Source organism: Patagioenas fasciata, chromosome W (assembly GCF_037038585.1).
Source record: "Patagioenas fasciata isolate bPatFas1 chromosome W, bPatFas1.hap1, whole genome shotgun sequence".
Lineage (NCBI taxonomy): Eukaryota > Metazoa > Chordata > Aves > Columbiformes > Columbidae > Patagioenas > Patagioenas fasciata.
Genome location: NC_092559.1, coordinates 67,954,217 through 67,974,627, shown reverse-complemented (window position 1 = coordinate 67,974,627; position 20,411 = coordinate 67,954,217). Strand labels below are relative to the sequence as shown.

General features: G+C 40.6%; 1 protein-coding gene across 3 annotated transcripts in view; it reads right to left on the bottom strand.

Annotated features, from left to right (window-relative positions):
- LOC136114638 (DDB1- and CUL4-associated factor 12-like) overlaps positions 1–20,411 on the bottom strand; it is a 90,036-nt gene that overhangs the window by 50,283 nt on the left and 19,342 nt on the right. For 2 of the 3 annotated variants that reach the window (XM_065860060.1, XM_065860059.2), the window contains exons 3-8: positions 13,746–13,952; positions 12,437–12,497; positions 10,531–10,724; positions 9,397–9,462; positions 7,546–7,708; positions 3,835–4,019 (exon numbers count right to left, since the gene is read on the bottom strand). In XM_065860060.1, the coding sequence (XP_065716132.1) occupies positions 3,835–4,019; positions 7,546–7,708; positions 9,397–9,462; positions 10,531–10,724; positions 12,437–12,497; positions 13,746–13,952 (876 nt within the window). Of the gene's footprint in view, positions 1–1,870; positions 3,065–3,834; positions 4,020–7,545; positions 7,709–9,396; positions 9,463–10,530; positions 10,725–12,436; positions 12,498–13,745; positions 13,953–20,411 lie in introns of those variants that run through there. The other variant, XM_065860058.1, reaches the window with a different exon arrangement.

Sequence of the window (20,411 nt, the reverse complement as noted above, 5' to 3'; positions counted from 1 at the left end):
TCCCTTCCAATGTGATATTCTATGATTCTATTATTTAAAACTACTGAAACAGGCTAGAAATTAAGTTATCTCTGGCCCAATTTGTTTGTGTGCTTGCAGCACTATCTAGTTGGTTTCCAGTTTTTTTGGGGGAGCTTTTCATACAGCAACAAGGATGGCTCCTTCCCTATGAGAAGTTACCATCTTTGCAAGGATGGACCCTGAAAGCAGAATTCACAGAAGTATGTGAGACCTGAGGAAGTTTACATCATTGTTTATATTCTTCTGAGAATCATCCAAAGCTTCCTGTGTAGAAAAAAAGGGAAGAAAATAGTCAGCAGAGAGGAACACTTTCCAAGGGTGCTAAGGTGACCTCTTCAGTAACACCTAGAAACTCTGCTAACTCTGCAGAAAGATCAGCCTCTGTGTTTAGAGGCTAAAGCTCAGTCCATACGAATACCCTTTTTGCCCCCTCACCCAAACCTGGAATATACTTCAATTAATAGATCAACATCAGGGCTAAGATTTCCAGACCAGGAGTTTTCCTTTGGTACTGGTGACACTAAATGCCTAACTAGTAACTGTTGTTTCAGCAGAATTGGAGGACACTCAGACTCAAGTGTCTAGTTTATTTAGAGGAGGAAAAGAAAAAGCACCTCAAACCAAGTCCAAGTAAAAAAACCTAACCAAGCCCAAATAAAAAAAACTAACCAGAACATGTTCCCTGTGACAGAGAGGTCTTACACAGTAGCTGGAGGAGTAATCCTCGAAATACACATCCTGCCATACTTCACCAAGATTTGTTTTTCTCTGTATGCTTCCACTTTTCAAAACCTCTAAAATAACCAAAGCAGTATGTTGCCATCACAGAGCAACACAGGCACCATTACATCATCTTAAAAAAACAATGGACAACTCTAAATAAAATTTGAGAGCTCCTTTGCTACCCCATGGTATATAATTTGCCCCTTTTCAGAGAAAAGCCTAAATAGCCACACAAATAGCACCATGAACTGATTCAGTTTTAGCAACCAACCCACAAGGGAAGCAGATTTATGAAACACCACAAGAAGATCTGTTTGCAAAGCATGCATGTCAGTGCTCAGTGTGAGAAAATTATACTTCTGGGACAGGTGTACATCTAGGAGAGCTCTTCTCTTGCCAGGATTTCCACCTGTATGGGAGAGAACTGCATTCCTTGCAGGATTTCCATCTCAGTCTCCACTACCAGCTGGACATTAAGCCTGAGTCTCACTGCTTGTCATTAGTGATGAAGATACTGAGTACAAAGATGAGAGGGACTGCAAGGACACATGCAGAGTAGCTCTAGGCAGTCTGGCAGGAACTGTGTAAGGGACTAGAACTACTCTACAGTGGTGGCTGTGATCTCCAGCAGAGACAGTAGAACAGAGCATGTCCCAGCCTTGTCTTTCTTCTCAGCTTCAGCCAATTGCCCATTTGGCATCAAAGCAATGAGGTACAGGCACACTGCTTCACAGGTGACAGGAGCAGGGGAAAGGCATTCATCCCAGCAGAGGGCAGAGGCATCAGTAACAAGCCCAGATTTTGGTGCCTGCTAGGAGGAACACCCTGGAGTCCTGCATTTTAGCTGAGTATTAGGCAAGATCATCACCCTGAAATGCACATGCTTCATGGCTGGACCTGAAGGGCACTGGACCTATTCTCCCCACCCAATCCTATGTGAAGTTTGAAGGATTTTGAATGCAGAAGGGTATTTGGGGAAGGACTGAGCATCTCTTATAGCAAGCAGAATGACAGCAGATGCTAGCACAACATGAGCTAACAGCAAGTCATCTTGCTACATGGAAAGCTTCTAGCTTGCATTAGACAAGTCCAAGATGCACTCTTTAAGCTTGGAGGGAAAAAAAAAAGTTTATTTATTCCATTGGCTTATTAGAGAAGATGGCCAACCAGAACAGGTAAAATGGAAAAATTTCCATAACCTGGGACAAAAAAGGTCCTGCGTTTTAGGCAGTTTATGAAGAACCTATGAGCTACTGCAGCAGCAGCAGCATACTAAGGAACCTTGGCTCATCTGGAAAATGGATAGATTTAGTTCATTTTGGATTACAAGAACACTCATGTCCCTAGCCCCCATTTCCTCTCAGCACCTCTGCAGGCCCTCAATGTAATACAGAACAGCCTATGCAAAGTCCAATTGTGCAAGCTGATACCTGGGACAAGCAGAGAAGGAATAGAAGTTCAATTTTTGCTCCTGGCACTGCTGAAAACTGCAATTCAAATACAAATGCACTTCTCAGAACTCCTGCACTTCTGCAGTTTGGGCTTGATGGGCAATACCCCTGGGGAATCCATCCCTGGGCTCCAATGAGTACAGCTTAAAATTACCATATTTCTCTATGTATAAACAGTGTCATTAGACTTGTACTTTTAAAAAATAAGATCAACCCAGGCCAGGGCCAGGCTCTGCAGATAAAGTAGTAGCTTTTCTCTTACAAATATTTTTAATATTTTTTTAATTACAATTAGTCCTCACTCCAGGTAATGTAATTGACACAAAGCATCTGCAGACACACAGCCCTTAGACTTTCACAGAAAGCCCAGGAGCAACTACTCTATAAGAAAGGAATCCCACCTCACAGCAAAGTAGGGGAGGGAGGCACATGGCCAAGATAGCCTAAATATGGGGGAAGAGTCATTTGAAGTAAATACAATTAAAAAAAAAGGTATTTCAAAACCCCTTCATATAAAGGCTCAAGGAGGTTAAAGCAAAAAACTGGTTCAAAAAGATGTACAAGACTGTTGGAGACCAACAGAAAACTCAGGCAAAAAATAACTTACATTTAAATCAGAAATCAATGTCATCACACACAATTTTGTTGTTAAAAAAATTGAAAGAAAAGTTGAAATCTGTGTAAAGATCAGCATTTATAAAGAGTTATCATTAGCTCCAGAGACCAGCATAATTCCCATGAAGTCCTGATGGAAGGGGGCCTCCTGCCACAAAGAGTTTAGTTCCAGATGAGTCGTAACAGTGGGTGTAAACAGCATTTGGGAAGAAAATTATGTCAGAAAAATAATTCCTCCAGGTTTCATCATGATTCTGTTAAAGGAAAGTTTAGATAGTTATTGTTGCCAAACCCAAAACCTTCATAAAAGCAGAAGGTAGCTTCCAGAGCCTACAAAAGTTTTTTGTTTTTGTTTTTTTTCTTTTAATACTCCCCTGAAGCTTCAGACAGATCAACCTGAAGATACCAGAGTTGTCCTGAAGCTTTTTCTGAAGACATTTGGGCCAAACAATGGAGGGGGGAAGGTGAAGGGTAGGTAAGATATCAAGTTTAGTTCGTTTTTAAAGTTACACACAATGATACAAAAGATGCTAGAGAGAAGTTAGACAAAGCCATTAACTGCTTTATGATAACATACAGGAAATTGAGCTCAAGCACCTGCCATGGCATTATCCCAGGAAGCCAATTTCTAAAATTGCACACAATTAAATTAAATCTCTCTTACCAAGTACCACATTTTTATAGGAAGACAATGTATTTTGTGTTTGAGGTTCTGAAAACTAGAAGTTAGATTACATTCAAAAACATAAAGATATAAAGTCTAGTTCATTTATGAATCAGTGCATAACAGTAGTCAGTATGCCTTATACTCAAGCAACCAACCATTCAATACCCTTTAATAAAGCTTTTATAGAAAGCAATTCTGCAGCACTTCTTGCTTTTTCATGATTACGATTATCAGTTACATAATCACTGTTTTACTGGGATGCATTTCATACAATAGTTCCCATTACTACAAAAAGAACGGGTTCGAGCCCTACGGCACTCCTGTGTAAAGGGTCTCCTACAGCTACAAGTTACTCACCAGCCAGCCTTTCCCAGTACTCAGCTTCAATATTTCACTTCCTCCTAATTTTTGCTTCTGTCCATAGCAGCCACGTGGGGGCTTTTCATCCAGGAACCTCTGGGCTCTGATATCATAAAACAATAAGGAACCTTGCCCCGTTCCCACTGTGATGATGTGCTCATAGAAGCTCACCGATCGAATACCTGTCAAACAGAGAAGGGACATACAACGCAGTAAGGAAGATGGATGCTTTGGCTCTGCAGTGCTGCTGCTTGATGTCTAATATTTTATTTAACTACCTACTAGTATTCTCCACAACACAAGTTTCCCCACTGCTATGGAGCAATGCAGATAAATCCCATGGATACTACTGAAACAGTAGCTTCAATTACATATACTACTTTTCTTCTGAGGCCATCAGCTACACTGATGGTGCATAGTAAGAAGCTTCATTCTCAGCAGGCCTCAGCTCTGCCAGATAAACAAAGATCATAAGCCATTTAGGATCAGGAGCAGCTTTGTTCTGTCTGCCATGAGCCTCTACGTGAACACACCATGAGTGAGTACATGGCAGCAGACAGAGGAAAGAACGTCACATTGGTTTCCTCCATGAGCTCACACTCTATCTAGCTACCTGCCAAGCTGCAATATGTGACTATGTCAGAAAAATTACTGTCCCAGCTGCCACCAAGTGCATTTTGCTGATCAACAGGCTAGCTGTAAGCAAGTATAACCATAATAATCACTAGTCACTTTGCTGCTAAGATAGATCAGGCTCTTAAATAATTCTGAGGCTATCCCTGCTCAAATATTCTCACACAAACGCACCTTATTCTTTGTAGCTGGCACTTTTAGCACTTCACCTAGTGTGAAAACAGACTAAGAATCCTATAACCCAAGTACCACTATGTTACACCAGCACATGGGAAGTTACAAGAAGTTTCCAGTCCAAAAAAAACATTCTAGCACAATTCAGTTACACTGTTAGATTGGGTAAAAGGAGTACATTTTGTTTTCACAAAATCTAAATCTGAAGCCTCAGCTAAACAAGGATCCCTTGGAAATAGTATTGGGGAGATTATGCATGTAGGAATTTGCAATTTGTATAATGTCCTGTCATCTCATCTCTATTTATTGCACACAAGGTTTGTTCTGTGTAAGCACTCTACCCCAAACAACTCTTCTACTCAGATTAAACCCCACCACACCTATGCTTTTCCTTCCTGCACAACATGACACCAGGTTATAAACTCTAAGGCTTTTTAAACCCTCTTCAAAGTACCACTGAATTACAGCCTAAACAAGCATTCAAACAGGAGGAGAAAAGAGTGAGTTATGCCAGTTACTGTCACCATACCAAGTGAGACTGAATGTCACAACACTCGTAACATCTTGGAATACACCCAGCAGGACACGTGACAGTAGACATCCAAGAGGTGTAGATGCAGCCAGGGAGTTTCCCCTTCCTCTTTGTACAGAGTCCTAACTAGAAACACATCCTCATCCTTCTGCTTCCACAACCTAATGTTACATCCACAGCCACCAGCATCTGTGACACACACTTAGAACAGGCAAGGTCACATTGTCACACTCCAGATGTGAGGTGAAATCTTGGCTGCAGGCTTAATAGATGGGAAACCACTGTTCAAGTCTCACATATGTTAAAATAGATTTACCAGATTCATATAAAAATATCCACTTTAGTTCAGAGAACTACAAATGCATCTGAGCAAGTTGGAGACATCTCACAGCCCCCCACTCCCCCCCCCCATCCCCATTGCAAGGGCCTGGCTCTGGCAAATACATGCAGAAAGCTTTAAGCCCTCTGCAATCGGCAAGAGCAGTCACTTGAATAAGAGGAGAAAGGCACAAGAGAGGACCTCTTCTTATTTTTGCTCCAAAAGTGCTCAACAAATAACCTAGCAGAACACTTACTTAACAGAAACAGGTGATGGAGTATGAAAGCAGATGGCATATACTTTTCAATGCAATTTATTAATAAAAAGCTATAAAATGCAGAACAACTGTGGATCTTCCTCTAATAAAAAAAAAATAACTGAAGGAATCCATGATGTACACACTACTAAGAGGATGTTTAGAACAGGTTTTTAAGAACAGTACTTCAAATTGGCTCCTAAGGGGCTGAAGTACCTCAGATTAATCATTCCTATCAAACTAAAAGCACAACCTGTGCCTAAAACTGATCACGGTAAGCTCTCCTCTCGCAGATCAAGAACTAGAGTCCAGGGCCTGCACTTCCCTGTACAGCTGCTAAGAAAAGCAACACAAGATGCACTAAAAAGCATTAGCTACCTTCTCATGTAGAGTAGTCAGGGTTACACTAGGTTAAAAACAGCCCCAGTTCCAGTCTTATTAAGCTACAACCTTTCTCTGACCTGCTTTTGTATACAATGCTAATGATTTGAAGTTAACATGGATTTAACACATTCAGTAGGTGCATTTGGAAGCTGAAAGCACATTCAGGTAACACTTCAAAGCACTTAAAAGTCAACCCAGATTTTAGTCTGCAAATCAATAAACAGCCTCCTTTCTAGAGGTGCTGCACCACTCCAAGTCCCAATGAGATCAACAGAAAGTTGAAACACTTGGTATCTTGAATTAATATTACTTAAGTGCCTCCACCACCATGTCAAAAAAAAAAAAAATCCACCTACTATGCAGAACAGAAAACAGCATTGAACAAAGGCTTTCTCTAGACATGAACTAGCACCCCAGAGATACTACCTACACATAGATCATTCCCCCAGCATAGATGATCACATACTCAATGCAGAAACTTTCAGCCACCAGTCACCACTGGGCACCACACTCCAGTGTCTTGGTATTTCTTCCCTATGATACTGAAGGGTGACCATGTCAGGACCTCCACAGAGCCCTCACTGACAGTGGGTCAGGACAAAGGCTGTTGCTGGTGAAGCACCTTTTCTTATATTATAGAAACTTCTCCCATATCTGAAAGAAGCAGATCCTGACATTTGTCTAGACAGCACTGTTCAAACTCCAGTAACCACATAAATAAAACTTTCCTAATCCTTACCTCCATCCATTCTCTTTTGATAACTTGCCCAATAAAGAGATAGATACCTAGAGCCAAGCTAAATAAGGACTGCAATTGATTAGTCTGGGATTAATATGGCTTAAAATGTGCATCACAGCACAGTGCCTTCTCATGCTCAGAAGGTTATGGGAAGAAGCTTATGGGACCATGTACCCTGCAAGCCCTCATACTTGGCCCTGGTGTAAGGTTAAATTGGACATACTGCATCCACATCAGAAAAGGAAAACAGCACTCAAATCAGCATTTTTTTTAAGACTGAGCTTGTGAGCTTTTGTATATTTAAAGTAAATAAATACACATTGAAAATTAAGAGTCTCGCTCATGGCTTTAAAATAACAAAGTAAGCATTCACTCACAGAACAGACTCACAGTATGACAGCACTAAGCAGACAACATGCTTTTTTTCCATTCCCAGAGAAAAATGCAAGAACAGACAGTATTAATAGTGGTACGAAGACTGGATTTGCTTTGAGATGAAGTAAAACAGAATAAGACAGTAAAAAATAAGTAGAAGGCACACTATATACTATTAATGATTTAGTCTATCACATGAAAAAGACTTCCTATTTATTAAAAGCTTATCTTACTGCAGCCTTAATAGCTACTTCTGCAGGCAAACCATTTGAAGCACCCTTTGACAAGTTTCTTACCACTGCCTTGTTCTTTGGAACAGACGGATTTTACATTGTGAGAAGGCTGCCTGGGATCCAGAAAGGAGACATGTGCCTGTGATCCTACTGCATACACTGACCACTGCTGACCATAAGCCAAACATACGTTCTCCCTGCAGTATGGCAACTTTGTGGAAAGTAACTGGAAACAGAGGAAAGACAAATCAACACATTATGAGAAAAGATCAAAACATTAATAGAATGATTCTGTAAGCTAAGTTTAAGGAAGTTACAGTGAAAATTATGTGGTTTAGGCCCAGCCAACAACTAGAACCACATGGTTGCTCTCTCCCTCCCCCCCCTCCCTCCCCCAGTGGGATGGGGAGGAGAATCAAGAAACGAAAGGTAAAACCCATGGATTGGGACAAAAAAAGTTTAACAGGACAGCAAAAGTGAAAAGATAAACAATAACAATAATAACAATGAAAGAACATACAAAGTGAAGGATATACAATGCAATCACTCACTAACCCAGAAAACTGATGCCCAGCCCGCTCTCAAGCATCAATTGCAAACACCAGTCTTGTATACTCTATCCCGGAAGAGCAGAAACCCCAGTCCACAGTTCTCACTTGAACACAATTGTGCTGAACAGTCAGTCCCAGAACAAGAGACCTGGACAGCAGCAATTCCCCAAGCAGCAAGTCCCTCCTCTGGCAAGCTCCTCCATTTTTATACCAAGCCTGACGTCATATGGTATTGAATATCCCTTTGGCTAGTTTGGGTCAGCTGTCCTGGCTGTCCCCCCTCCCAGCTTCCAGTGAAAATTAACTCTATCCCAGCCGAACCAGCACAGAAAAAAACCCAAAATGCAGCTAAAAAATAAGTTCATCACGACAACAGAACTTTAACAGAAAAGCAACAACCTGATCCAGAGAAGAGAAACCTGAAGGAGATTGGATGCCTCATCTGAACCAAACTGAGATGATAAAGGCTGAAGCCAAGTATTATGCAAAGAAGAATGGACATTTTGGTAACTGTTTTACATCTATCTAAGCTGCTGTTATTTCTTCAACAGGAGTACACAGACATCAGCTCTCACCTGAAAAAACTTACCTTATACACTAGCATAGATATTACTGCATTTGATCTGCAATTACACTTAAATAAATGCAAATTACTTTATGAACACTGCTAATCAAGTATCCATCATACTCTAGTGGAGTGGAGCATCTCACTTATGAGGAAAGGCAGAGGGAGCTGGGTCTCTTTAGCTTGGAGAAGAGGAGACTAAGGGGTGACCTCATTAATGTTTATAAAGATGTAAAGGGTGAATGTCACGAGGATGGAGCCAGGCTCTTCTTGGTGACAAGCAATGATAAGACAAGGGGCAATGGGTTCAAACTGGAACATAGGAGGTTCCACTTAAATATGAGAAGAAACTTCTTCACAGTGAGGGTGACAGAGCACTGGAACAGGCTGCCCAGGGAGGTTGTGGAGTCTCCTTCTCTGGAGACATTCAAAAGCCGCCTGGACACATTCCTGTGCGACCTCACCTAGGTGTTCCTGCTCTGGCAGGGGGATTGGACTAGATGATCTTTCGAGGTCCCTTCCAATACCTAACATCCTGTGATTCTATGAAACAGTTCACTTCAGCTCACCCAGAATTGGCAGAAAGTTAAGAGTACCTCCCACCCTCCAAAATAAAGGGAGTGGGAAGTTTCTCTCCCCAGGTTCTAGTTTTTAGGACATTTAATTTTACATAAAGCTTTTAAGTGTTTTACAAACACTGCTGCTCTTTCTTCAAGCATTTAAAGGAAATGAAGAATAGTGAACAGCCTTAACTGCTAGGCAATTTTTTTAATTTTATACCAACAAACAGAAAAGCACCTTTGATAGTGTGTGCTCTGCTTTCCAAAGATGAAAATACCCATCTAGGGACACAGCTCCCAGTTCCTATTAAAAAAAAAAAAAAGGTAAGAGTTAGCTTCTGTATTATAGATGTCCTTACAAACTCTCTACAAGGCAGGCTGCATACTCCAGACTGAACTCATCCATGATCCTGTACATGCTTATCAAGATAAATTTTCATTTTATATTGATCTTGACAGAACACAAAGGTGTTAGGTAGAATAAGAATTAGTGAAACAGTAAATAACAAAAAGAAACTTTCAAAAGTATAGATTTTGTTATTCAATCAAATAATGAATTATTAGACACTACGAGCTGGGGTTGGCAATTCTCTACAGCAGCTCCTGTACCGATTCTGACCCTGAAGTAAACATTTATTTCCAGGCACTACTATACTGAAAAGGCTACATGTAGTCTTCATCACAGAGGAGTAATTAACAGTTATAGTGAAAAATAAAGCCTGCAGGAACACCATGCTTCTGATGGCACACCCATCTTTGCTTCAGACCTTCTCTGTTGAGGGCTGAAAGAAAAGTAGTAGGAGGTGAATTGCTACTCCCACTTACCCCAGTACAATTCATCTCTAGCAATAACAAGAGATCAGCATGGGGGAGGTTAACATTTACTGTTTGTCAAACACCAACAAAATAACACGAAAGTAAGCACTGATGTGTCAGTCACCTAGCTTGCTGAGCAATCCAGTAACAATTCAGCCATCAAAACAGCAACCAGCTGAATGTTAGCTGGTCTTCACGAAAGGTGAAGAAAAGCAGCAAGAGCACTCAAGAGTGGGATTCAAGCTGCAGTAGGTGTTTTGGTGCTTTATCTGCTTCTCATAAACATTCCCCATCTGCCCCCCTTAGAGTGCAAGTCTAAAATCAAATCCATGGGAAAACTGTTCCTTCTGAAAATATATGATTTTTTAATTTTTCTACTGGACTTCTCCAAGCACTTGGGGAAGAAGTAGACACAGCAGATAAATATGACCATCTCATATGTGAAAGATGCAAAAGGATCAGGGAAAAAATATTAGGTTGCTTCTCCAGTATATTTGATTTAGATTACTTTTTTCTTTTTCTAATACATATGGACAGTCTTGCTTATCTTACTGACCTTGTTCTTATTGTCGAAAGCCAATGCTCGGACTTTGCAGTTGTCAGGATTGGTGTTCTCCTTGGGGATATCCTTCAGAGCTCTGTGTGTTATGTGGGCATAGACAGGAACTTGAGAGAGATTATGCCTGACATTGCTTTTGGACAACACATCCTCTGTGACTTCCCAGAGACCCATCGAACCATCCCGGGAACCTGAATAAATAGTCCATAACAGCATTTCACATATACATAATTCCCCTTTTTAAAAAAGAAAGTGCAATAAACAATAGGGTCTAAAAGAAAGAAAGGATACTATTACTATTAATTTACTTTAACTGAACACACTATTGGTGCCTATATATTAATTATTAACAAAATCATTATTTTACTAAGCTATAAAGTTAATGACATAAACTCATTGTCAACTGGTTTGTCTACAGTTTCCAAGTACCTCATCTGTTTTCAAACTTATTAGGATGCATCAAAAACCACAACCTTGTACAACAATCACCATTAGAGATTCACATGTAGAATAAACTCAGAGGTGACTGAATAGCCTATGAGTTCAGCCTGGCTTACCAAGACTGAGATTGACAGAGTCTGTTAAGCCAATACAAAAACCTCCAAGGAAACTCCATTGGGTTTACATCAATTTTGGATCATTTGGTTTCTGCCAGTATGCTTATGGATATGTACACACACATTTGTCAACCGAACAGAAACAGCTATTTCAAACCACAATTTGTAGGAATTTGTATCAAACCTATTTTTTAAATTATTTTTTTAAACGCACAGGAACTGAGGCTGAACAAGCAAGGACTCGTTTTATTTTTCTACTGAATTTGAAGATATTAATCCAAAATATGAATCAATAAGCATAACAATGCTGGATAAAGAAAGCTGAATGTCTTTGGTTCAAAGATCAACACAGGATTAATCCAAGCTCCTATTACCCATCCCTTCTGGTGTTTGGGCAACTCACTTCCATCTAAGGCAGCTCTGATAAATTTGACATGTAGCTCAATTTCTTCCCTATGCAATGTGTTGTGGGTGGTGTTTTGTTTTTTTTTGTTCGGTTGGTTTGGTTTTGTTTTGTTTTTAATGCAGATATTTGGGTTGGAGAGTTGCAAGGATCAATTTTTATATTAAACTCCAAATCAAACTCCAGAATTAGCTTTTCTTTATTTGTTTGTTTTTCTTTTTTTTTTTAAAAAAACCAATTCAAGTATTTGATTTTTATATGAGACTCTTAAGATTTTCTGTCACCTGCAGTTTGACACCTCCCTGTATGGAATACTACACCCTGTCAGCACAAAAAGACAGTGAATGACTACATTAATGCAACAGCATATTAGTATTGTTGCCTTTACTTAAGTAATACTTAATGAAGTCACACTGATCATTCAACTATTTACTAAGAAGTCAGTAACTGACCTTTTCTATTACAGTCTTCTGTATTAACTGCCATAGTATGTGTACATATATATACACACACACGTGACTTTACTGATAGTTTGATAAAACAAACTGAGTTTTCATTAATGAGTCTTTAATAGGATTTCAGGAAACCAATACTGCTCTGCTGTATTCCAAAGTTAAAAACTGATAATCAACACCCCTCTTGATATTCTTATTGTGTAGAATCCTTCCCTTTAATGCACTGTGTTTAGATAATATCCTCTCATGACAACACCTACTGTAGAGACAGTAACATTCCCTCTAATACCAGAAAAAAAATCAAATCTAGACCAGGGCCCTACAAATAGTACTGTGCTTTGCTTTATTTTAAGACCAAGAATAGTTTAAATAGGTAAAGTAGTTCAAAGTGGTTTCAAATGCCTTGAAAAAAAAAGGTGCTTCCCTAAGACCTATCAAGTGCTGTACATCAGTATAAAATTGTAGGGAGAAAAAAAAAAAGACTTTACCAGAAACAGCCATAGTATCATTGATCCATGCAATTGAAAATATCCAGTCCTTATGCCCATCCTAAAAGAAAAAGAGAGATTTTCTGTGCCATTATATTCTAGAGTGTCTCAAAGCAGACAAGTATTCTTCACTTTTATTTTTTTTAATTAGTACAAACTCAGAAAGACAGACCTATGTTAAAAACATTCAGATAAGATTCCAATATCAAGCTGGAGCAGTTTAAGTACCTAATAGTAATTTTAACTTCTTTTTTTTTTTTTTAATTTTGAAGTGTATAATTAATAGAGAGCAATTAGAGATTGAAAACCAGGTCTCTGACCAAGGACAAATTGATCTCATTTCTACAGACTTAGATTTTTCCATTCTGAGAGCACCATTCTTTACTTCTGTAAAGTAGCTACATACTTTTATTTCCTCAAATGCACATCTCTACTATAAAAAGTAAATAAAACATTATGTTTACAATTTATGACCTGCAGATTAATTTTTCAAGACTATTAATTCAAGAATCTTTTCTTTAGCAGGTGAGAAACCTGTGGAGAAAAAAGACCTTAAGGCTCTAGTTCTGTATGAAAAGCTGCAGAGTCACAGTAGCACACAAATGAATAACAAGTCATAGAAATCTTAAGAGTCAAGCCTTTCTGCAGACGGTTATCTGCTACTGCAGAAACTCTGACCCGACTGACCTCTGCTGTTGCAGTTAACATCTATGTGAAGTCCTGAATCAGAAAGGAGAAATGAGAGAGAAGTGCTTCCAGGACATCACTATACTCATTTCAGCCTTTTTATTCTTAGGACTGGCTATTTTAAAAAGGCCTCATGATTTTTCAGGAATATAAGCAGTACCAGAGTGTATCAAACTGCCATAAGCCACTGAGTTAGAACTAATCCTCAAAGCCAAGTTCCACTTCTGGAATAATACGTACATAAGCTGCACTGAAGAAGGGGAAAATTTGAACAACTTTTATCATCTTTTCAATTTCTCAAAAGAACTTTTTCACTAAAACTAGTTTCAGAGGTCATCATCACAATTAGACTTTAACAGTTAAGATTTTGTTACATTCTCAATGCTTAAAAGTAATCTGAAGTAAATCTGAATGGTGAGGAAGAAGAAATCTGACTCAGAACCCTGAGAATCATTTCACATGTCACTGTCAAAAAAGACAACTCAATCAGGAATGTTTTCAAGCTTTCAAAAATTCACTCTCCACTACAAGACTCCCAGATCTTAACCTTGATCTGACCTTACGCACTTCAAAGTAGTAAATCTTGTGACAAAATAAACTTTCCCCAAATACTCCCACTTACATCTCCCACACAGACAGGATCGAGTGTAGGTAGACGATAAACTGCAAGACTGTTCGGGTTGTCTCCACCTGTGGCCAGAAGGGTCCTCGAGGGGTTGAGCTCAATGGCATGGATACCACATCCCTGCTGATTCACCATGCCAGATTCACGATCTTTCAGAATAGGAATCTTGGTAATTTGACCAGTCTGGACATCTACTACAAATAACTGGAGAAAAAGAGCAGGAGATGTGTTATTATCAAATAGATAAGTGTTGTGGTTTAGCCCCAGCAGGTAACTAAGTACCATGTGGCTGCTCACTTGCTCATCCCTCCCCTGGTGGAATGGGGATGAGAATCAGGAAAAAAAAAGATAAAACTCATGAGTTGGGATAAAAACAGTTTAACAAGACAACGAAGGAAGAGATAAACAACAACAATAATAACAATAAAAGAATACACAAAGCGAGGGATACACAATGCTGTTGCTCACCACCTGGCAATGCCTAGCCTGCTCACAAGCAGCAATTCCCTCCCCCAACCAGTTCCCCCAGTTTATATACTGAGTATGATGTCATATGGTGTAGAATATCCCTTTGGCTAGTTTGAATCAGCTGCCCTGACTGCGCCCCCTCCCAGCTTCCTGTGAAAATTAACTCTATCCCAGCTGAACCCAGGACATCATCCATCCCTTATTCTATACCATCTATATCACACCCAGATCTTACACTTTCAAACTGATCATCTCCACTTTTCCTACCCTTTATATATATATATACACATACACACAGATACACACAGACAGATATCATTCCCTTAGTCTATGGGCCATCCCTCTAAAATGTCCACTGAGTTAATTTAATCCATGACTTTGGACTCCATCTCTCCTAACAGTCTTTCAGGGCAGGAGAAATGGTATGTGGTGTTGAATTGTTGCATGATGCATCCAGAGTCTGTGGCTGGTCTATCTGGTGTGGTCCATGCCCACAGTTTGCAGGTTGAAGATGTTGATCTTGAGGAAGTTGCTGAAGCCAGTTATGATTCCATCACTGCTGCACTTTGCTCAGTTTAAAAGTTCATTCTTCATTAATTTGGGTGATTCTCACTATAATACCATTCATATGGCATATAGCACTACAGTAGTGATGACGCACTGGCAGGGTTATTTAGCAATTAGCATCATACAGTTTAATTCATTGTCAATTCTCACCCAAAACCAAATCCCATTGAGGTACACATCAGATTTCCCCATCCTTCCGCATCACCAATCAAGTGTACCCAGGTCCTTGAGCAAAAGCAAACCTGTGAGTGGGTCTGCCTTTGCCTGAGGCAGAACTAACCTGTACTGTCTTCCCATACATATTCTTCATGTGCATTAGAAGGACTTTATCCCCTCCAAAGTATGTGGAAGTTTTGATTGGGCAGGGCCAGCCTGTGACAACCTTGAAGCACTCCCCCCATGCTTAGCAGAACAAAGACCTTGTTATACCTTAAACGTCTGTTTTTTGTTACTTTGGGAGGAAGAGACAGATGACACCTCATCTTATCTTTCCCGAAGTTTTATGGTCATGGAGGCAGACACCTTGGAAGAGAAGGACAATTAACAGTGTTGCTGTGAAAGGCCTCATGGCCTAATTGGGATGATAGAGATGAACCATCTGTCAGACAACCAACTACCAGAAGAAATCATGAACCAACAGCTATCCCTGACAAGCAAGACAACTCCTGGTCAATACTGTGAACTTTCCCCTACTTTGAAGACCCCAGACCCATTTCCAGAAGAGTCTTCCTAATTAGCATGAAGAGCGAGCAGAGGGAGGAGATGAATCGCCTTCTCCTATCTCGCATGTAAATGAACTGGGTTATAAAACAACCTCACATACGATACAAGTTGGTGGCGTGTAAATCTTCAACGCGTCCCCCCCTCCAGAGGTTGTCACGGGACCGATGTACCTGTGGAGTGGTGATATCTTTGTCTCTGTCTCTCTCTCTCTCTCCCTTTCTCTTTCTGATATCTTAGTTGTCCTCTTCTCTCTCTCTTTTCCTTTTTCTTAAACATTCTTTATAAGTAATACCATTGTAAGTTCTGCTGCTAAAGTCTTGTTAAGTTTTGCATTACAGTTACTAATTGTTGCCAATCCACCGTTTTTAGAAGGGTTTTTGCTGTCAATGTATTGATAAGTTTTGTGGTACTATAACATACTTTTGCCAAGTCACTGATTGCTGTAATTTGTATACCACCATGTGTTTTTAGTAAATTCATAATTGGACCCCGGGAGTGATTGTCTGTCATTCACTTTGCATTGCTGCGCAGAATTACCCGGAGCTAACTCACGCCTGATCTCATCTGTTGAGTCAGGGCGCGTGTCGCGTTCAGAGTTAACTCATCCCTCATCCCATCTGTTGGGACGGGACACAGCTGCATTAGCCTTGGTGGGTTTGTGGGAGTATAATATATTCAATCAGCCAGTCTTCCCAACATTTATATTTTAGCCATCGCCCCCCATACCCTACAGGCTTTAACCATTTGGCTTGGCTGATTGCAGCGCATGTCTCACATTCATGGATAACCTGTGCAATAGCATCCACGATTGAGTCTACTCCACGATCATGAGCCCATCTATATGTTACATCTCTTCCTTGATGGCCTGAGGTATCATGGGTCCACTAAGCTAGAAATAGCTTGCCTTTATGTTACCAGTCTAAATCTACCTGAGCCACTTTAATCTTAGCAGCCTGATCGACCTGCTGGTGCCCAAATTTTAGGCACGAGTATCTATGTTGCATACTTTTACAGGCAGGCTCTCTAACCGGGGAGCAGTATCTTGCCACAATGTGGCAGCCCAGATAGGTTTGCCTCTGCACTGCCAGTTGCTCCTCTTTCATTGCTGTAACCACTCCCACAGGGCATTTCCCACCATCCATGAGTCAGGTTTTCACCTCTGCAAACTGACTCGATTCACCTTGTCCCTCAGTGGCTTCTGCAGTTCAACATGTAGGACTAGACACAGCAGCTTTCTACTTCTGATGTTTTCCTACAAGATGGCAGGATCCATCAGTAAACACGGCATACCACTTCTCATTCTCTGGTAGTTTATGATATGGTGGGGCCTCTTCAGCATGTCACCTCCTCCTCTGGCAATATTCTGAAATCTTTGCTTTCTGGCCAGTCCATGATCACTTCCATGATCCCTGGGCGACTGGGGTTTCCTATACGAGCCTGTAGTGTGATCAGTGCAAACCACTTATTCCATGTAGTATCAGCTGCATGATGCATAGATGGGACCTTCCCTTTGAACATCCAGCCCAGCACCAGCAAAGTGCCAAGAGAACCTGTGTTTCAGCACCAACACTTCTGAAGCAGCTTGAACCTCTTAATATGCTACCAATATCTTTTTTCAGTTGCAGTATAGCGGGCCTCAGATGCTTTGTGTATAGGAATAGCACAAGAATGGCGAGGAGAACTGTAAATATGCTCAAGTGACTGCAGCTGGGGTACAGAAAAACACACAAATCACAAGTAGAACCTCTGTGTTTAGATAACAGGCCTGTGAAAAAAGGCGTAAAGGCACCTTATCATATATCCTTGGGATTTCTGCAGGCAAAGATCCAAACAGTGTGGTAAACTGCGCCTGCGTGAATCCCTATATACAGACTGAAATGAACAGGCTCACTGTTCTTCAACCAGGGCTGAATTCTGTAGCACCTGTGTCTCCGCTTGTGTGACCTCTGCCCAGGAGCTTAAGTGCTGTTTTGGAGATCCCCTGGTAGCGAGGTAACAAAAATAAATTTGCTCTTTGTGTCACATCTGTGGCCTCTGGTTGTTCCTGCAACCTGCCTGTGTTGGCTCACACATTTGTTGTGGTCAGCAGTTGCTACAAACAGCCATGCCATGGTTTGCAAAAAAGTGGGGGACCGGGGAGGCCGTGCTGGTGACTCTTTGTATTCCAGCACGGCCCAGTATGGAGCCCTGGAACCCCATGGCCACTTTCCTGGCTAAACTGACTCTGCACGAGGCATGGCCTGAGATGGGTGAGGGGGCAGTGATTACCCCCCAGGCAACTGAAATGGCTATGCGCATGGTGCCATGCAAAGTGGCATAGGATTCTTCTTGCAAGTTAGTGGAGAGATTACGATGGTTCTTAGTTACCACTCTTAGAGCTCTTGACCATGAAGTTGTTGCATTACAGAGTAAAATAAGAGAAATGGAAAAGGAGGTTAGGATTTTACAATATGCAGAGGTGATCGCACAAGAAGTAACTACTGTTCAAGCAGAGCAGTGCTATGAGCTGCAAAATAATGTAGAGCAGATGGTAGCGTGTATTGCTAATAAACAAAGGGATAAATATGGAAAGAGTAAGTTTTTGAATTCTCAGGAGAAACTGATTCCTCAAATTGTGCCATTGTTTAATGTGGCATAGCGGGTAATTAGACCTTCTGTTTCAGTACATATCAATCAACGGGAAGTTAAAGCAAAAGACAGCTCTTCCACAGACCCTCAGAAAAGCATGGCATCTCTTGCACTGTTGTTCCATATGAATTCACTGCATTAATATTAGACACCTGTAGTTTGGCAGATATCCTCATGTCATATCCCACTTTGTTCATTAAAGACACCACACTTGTTAAAAGCACATACTATTTGAGCTGGTTAAGGATTTAAGGTTCTTAACTGATAACGGACATCTCTATTCCTCTTTTAAGATCCTGACCGTGTATTTGGGACATAAGGTAATTTGTCATGCATTTCACCCAGAAATAAAGGAAAACCCTATAAGGCTGAAGAAATGCAGTTCACTAATGCACCAGTTTTTCAATCACTGAATCACCAGCCATACAAGTTTCCAAAGAAGTTGAAGCTTATACACCATAAAACGCTCTAGAAATACAAATTTCACAGGCAAGAGCATAAGAAAACTGAAAATTACTTACAGACAGCCTCATGGTCAAGGCAGATCAGTGCAAGTTTTTCTTTTCCTTTGGCTAGAGACTGACGTGCCAAACAAGAGTATAGAAGACCTACCTATTCTAAATTCATATGTAACTATTGCAGCAAATGGATGACCTTTTCAAAATTGACTCTTTCTAAAAAGAAAGTCCTGTCACAAGAGAAAAGCATCTGCAACCAACATCTAAAGGCTGGCCTGACTTCCAACGTCAGCAAACAAGGGGATAGCCCAGGTTCTGTTGACTGTGAGAGCAGATGTGGGTTTTTTAGAGAGTAGTTCCTACTAGTGACTGTTATCTAAGTTATTCAAAGATCATCTAAACAGAAAAGCAGAAGCAAACAAACAAAAAAAGAGTTTACATATTTTCTTATTTCTCAAGATCAGCTTCACTAACCTAGAAGCTACAGTATCACCAAGAAAAGGGTGATAAACTAGAAGGACCATCTCCCCCCGTCTTGAGACACAATAGAAACCAGACAGAAATCTGCATGATAAACCATAGCAGAAAATATAAATATGCTGTGCTACTCCTACATTCTAGGAAAAAAGAAAATATGATCCAGTACTCGTACCTCTAGTGAGGGATATAATAATCTCACAATGCAGTAATGAAACAAGTTCTAAATTTGAAGAGCAGAGCAACTGCTTTTAACTACTAATTTCCTATATCTAAAGTCTTGGATAACAATTATCTACCACTTCTGAAAGCTTAAAATAGTCAGATGGAAAGCATCTAGTAATTATTAACAAATTTAGCTACTTCAGTTTAATTAGCACAAGACTTCTTGTGGATGGGTTTCTATTAGATGGAGATTTGTTATTGAACTAGCAAGGCCCAAAGGAATTTCAAGGCCACTTTGGAAAGCTGAAAACAGGATCTGCTGTGGAAGTAAAACAGTTCAGCAGCTACAAGGTAGCAACATGATGTAAATCAATAGACCTATCAGCAGCGAGACTCAGGCGTGTGGACAGCTCATGAACATAGATGATACCCAATCAGTGAATGCATGCTTAGAGCGTGGACATGTGATCAGGAAAAAACTGCATATATAAAGAGGCTTGTTTCTGTAATAAATGGCTTTGCGTGATTCACATTGAATCGGAATGCTGAGCCCTTTATTCGGTCCAACAAACGGTGACCCCGATGTGATACTCTGAATGGCATCTCACTACGATTGGGGAAAAGTCTGGAGCGGCCCAGCCAGAGGTAGATCAGCTGGACTGAAGACCGGACGGAGGCATACAGACACCCCGGGGATAAATTCGTCGACGGATCACCGGAAAAGGTGAGCGGGTGGGGGCAGGAGGAGGGAAGAGTGAAGTTATGGGGCAAAACATAACCTCTGAAGAACAAGCCATAGTTAAGATCCTCCTGCATATTCTCTCTGAGAGTAATACTGGTTGAAGGAACTGGATTATGTACTGCTGTGTGGATGGGTTTCTATTAGATGGAGATTTGTTATGGAACCAGCCAGGCCCAAAGGAATCTCAAGGCCACTTGAAAAGCTGAAAACAGGACCTGCCGTGGGAGTGAGGCATTTCTACAATAACGGGGCCTCAACAAGACATAAATCAATGCACCTATCAGCAGTGAGATTCCAGTGCGTGGACAGCTCGTGAACATAAAAGATATCCAATTAGTGAATGCATGCCTGGAGCGTGGATGTGTGATGAGGGAACAGTTGCATATATAAGGAGACTTGTTTCTGTAATAAATGGCTTTGTGTGATTCACACTGA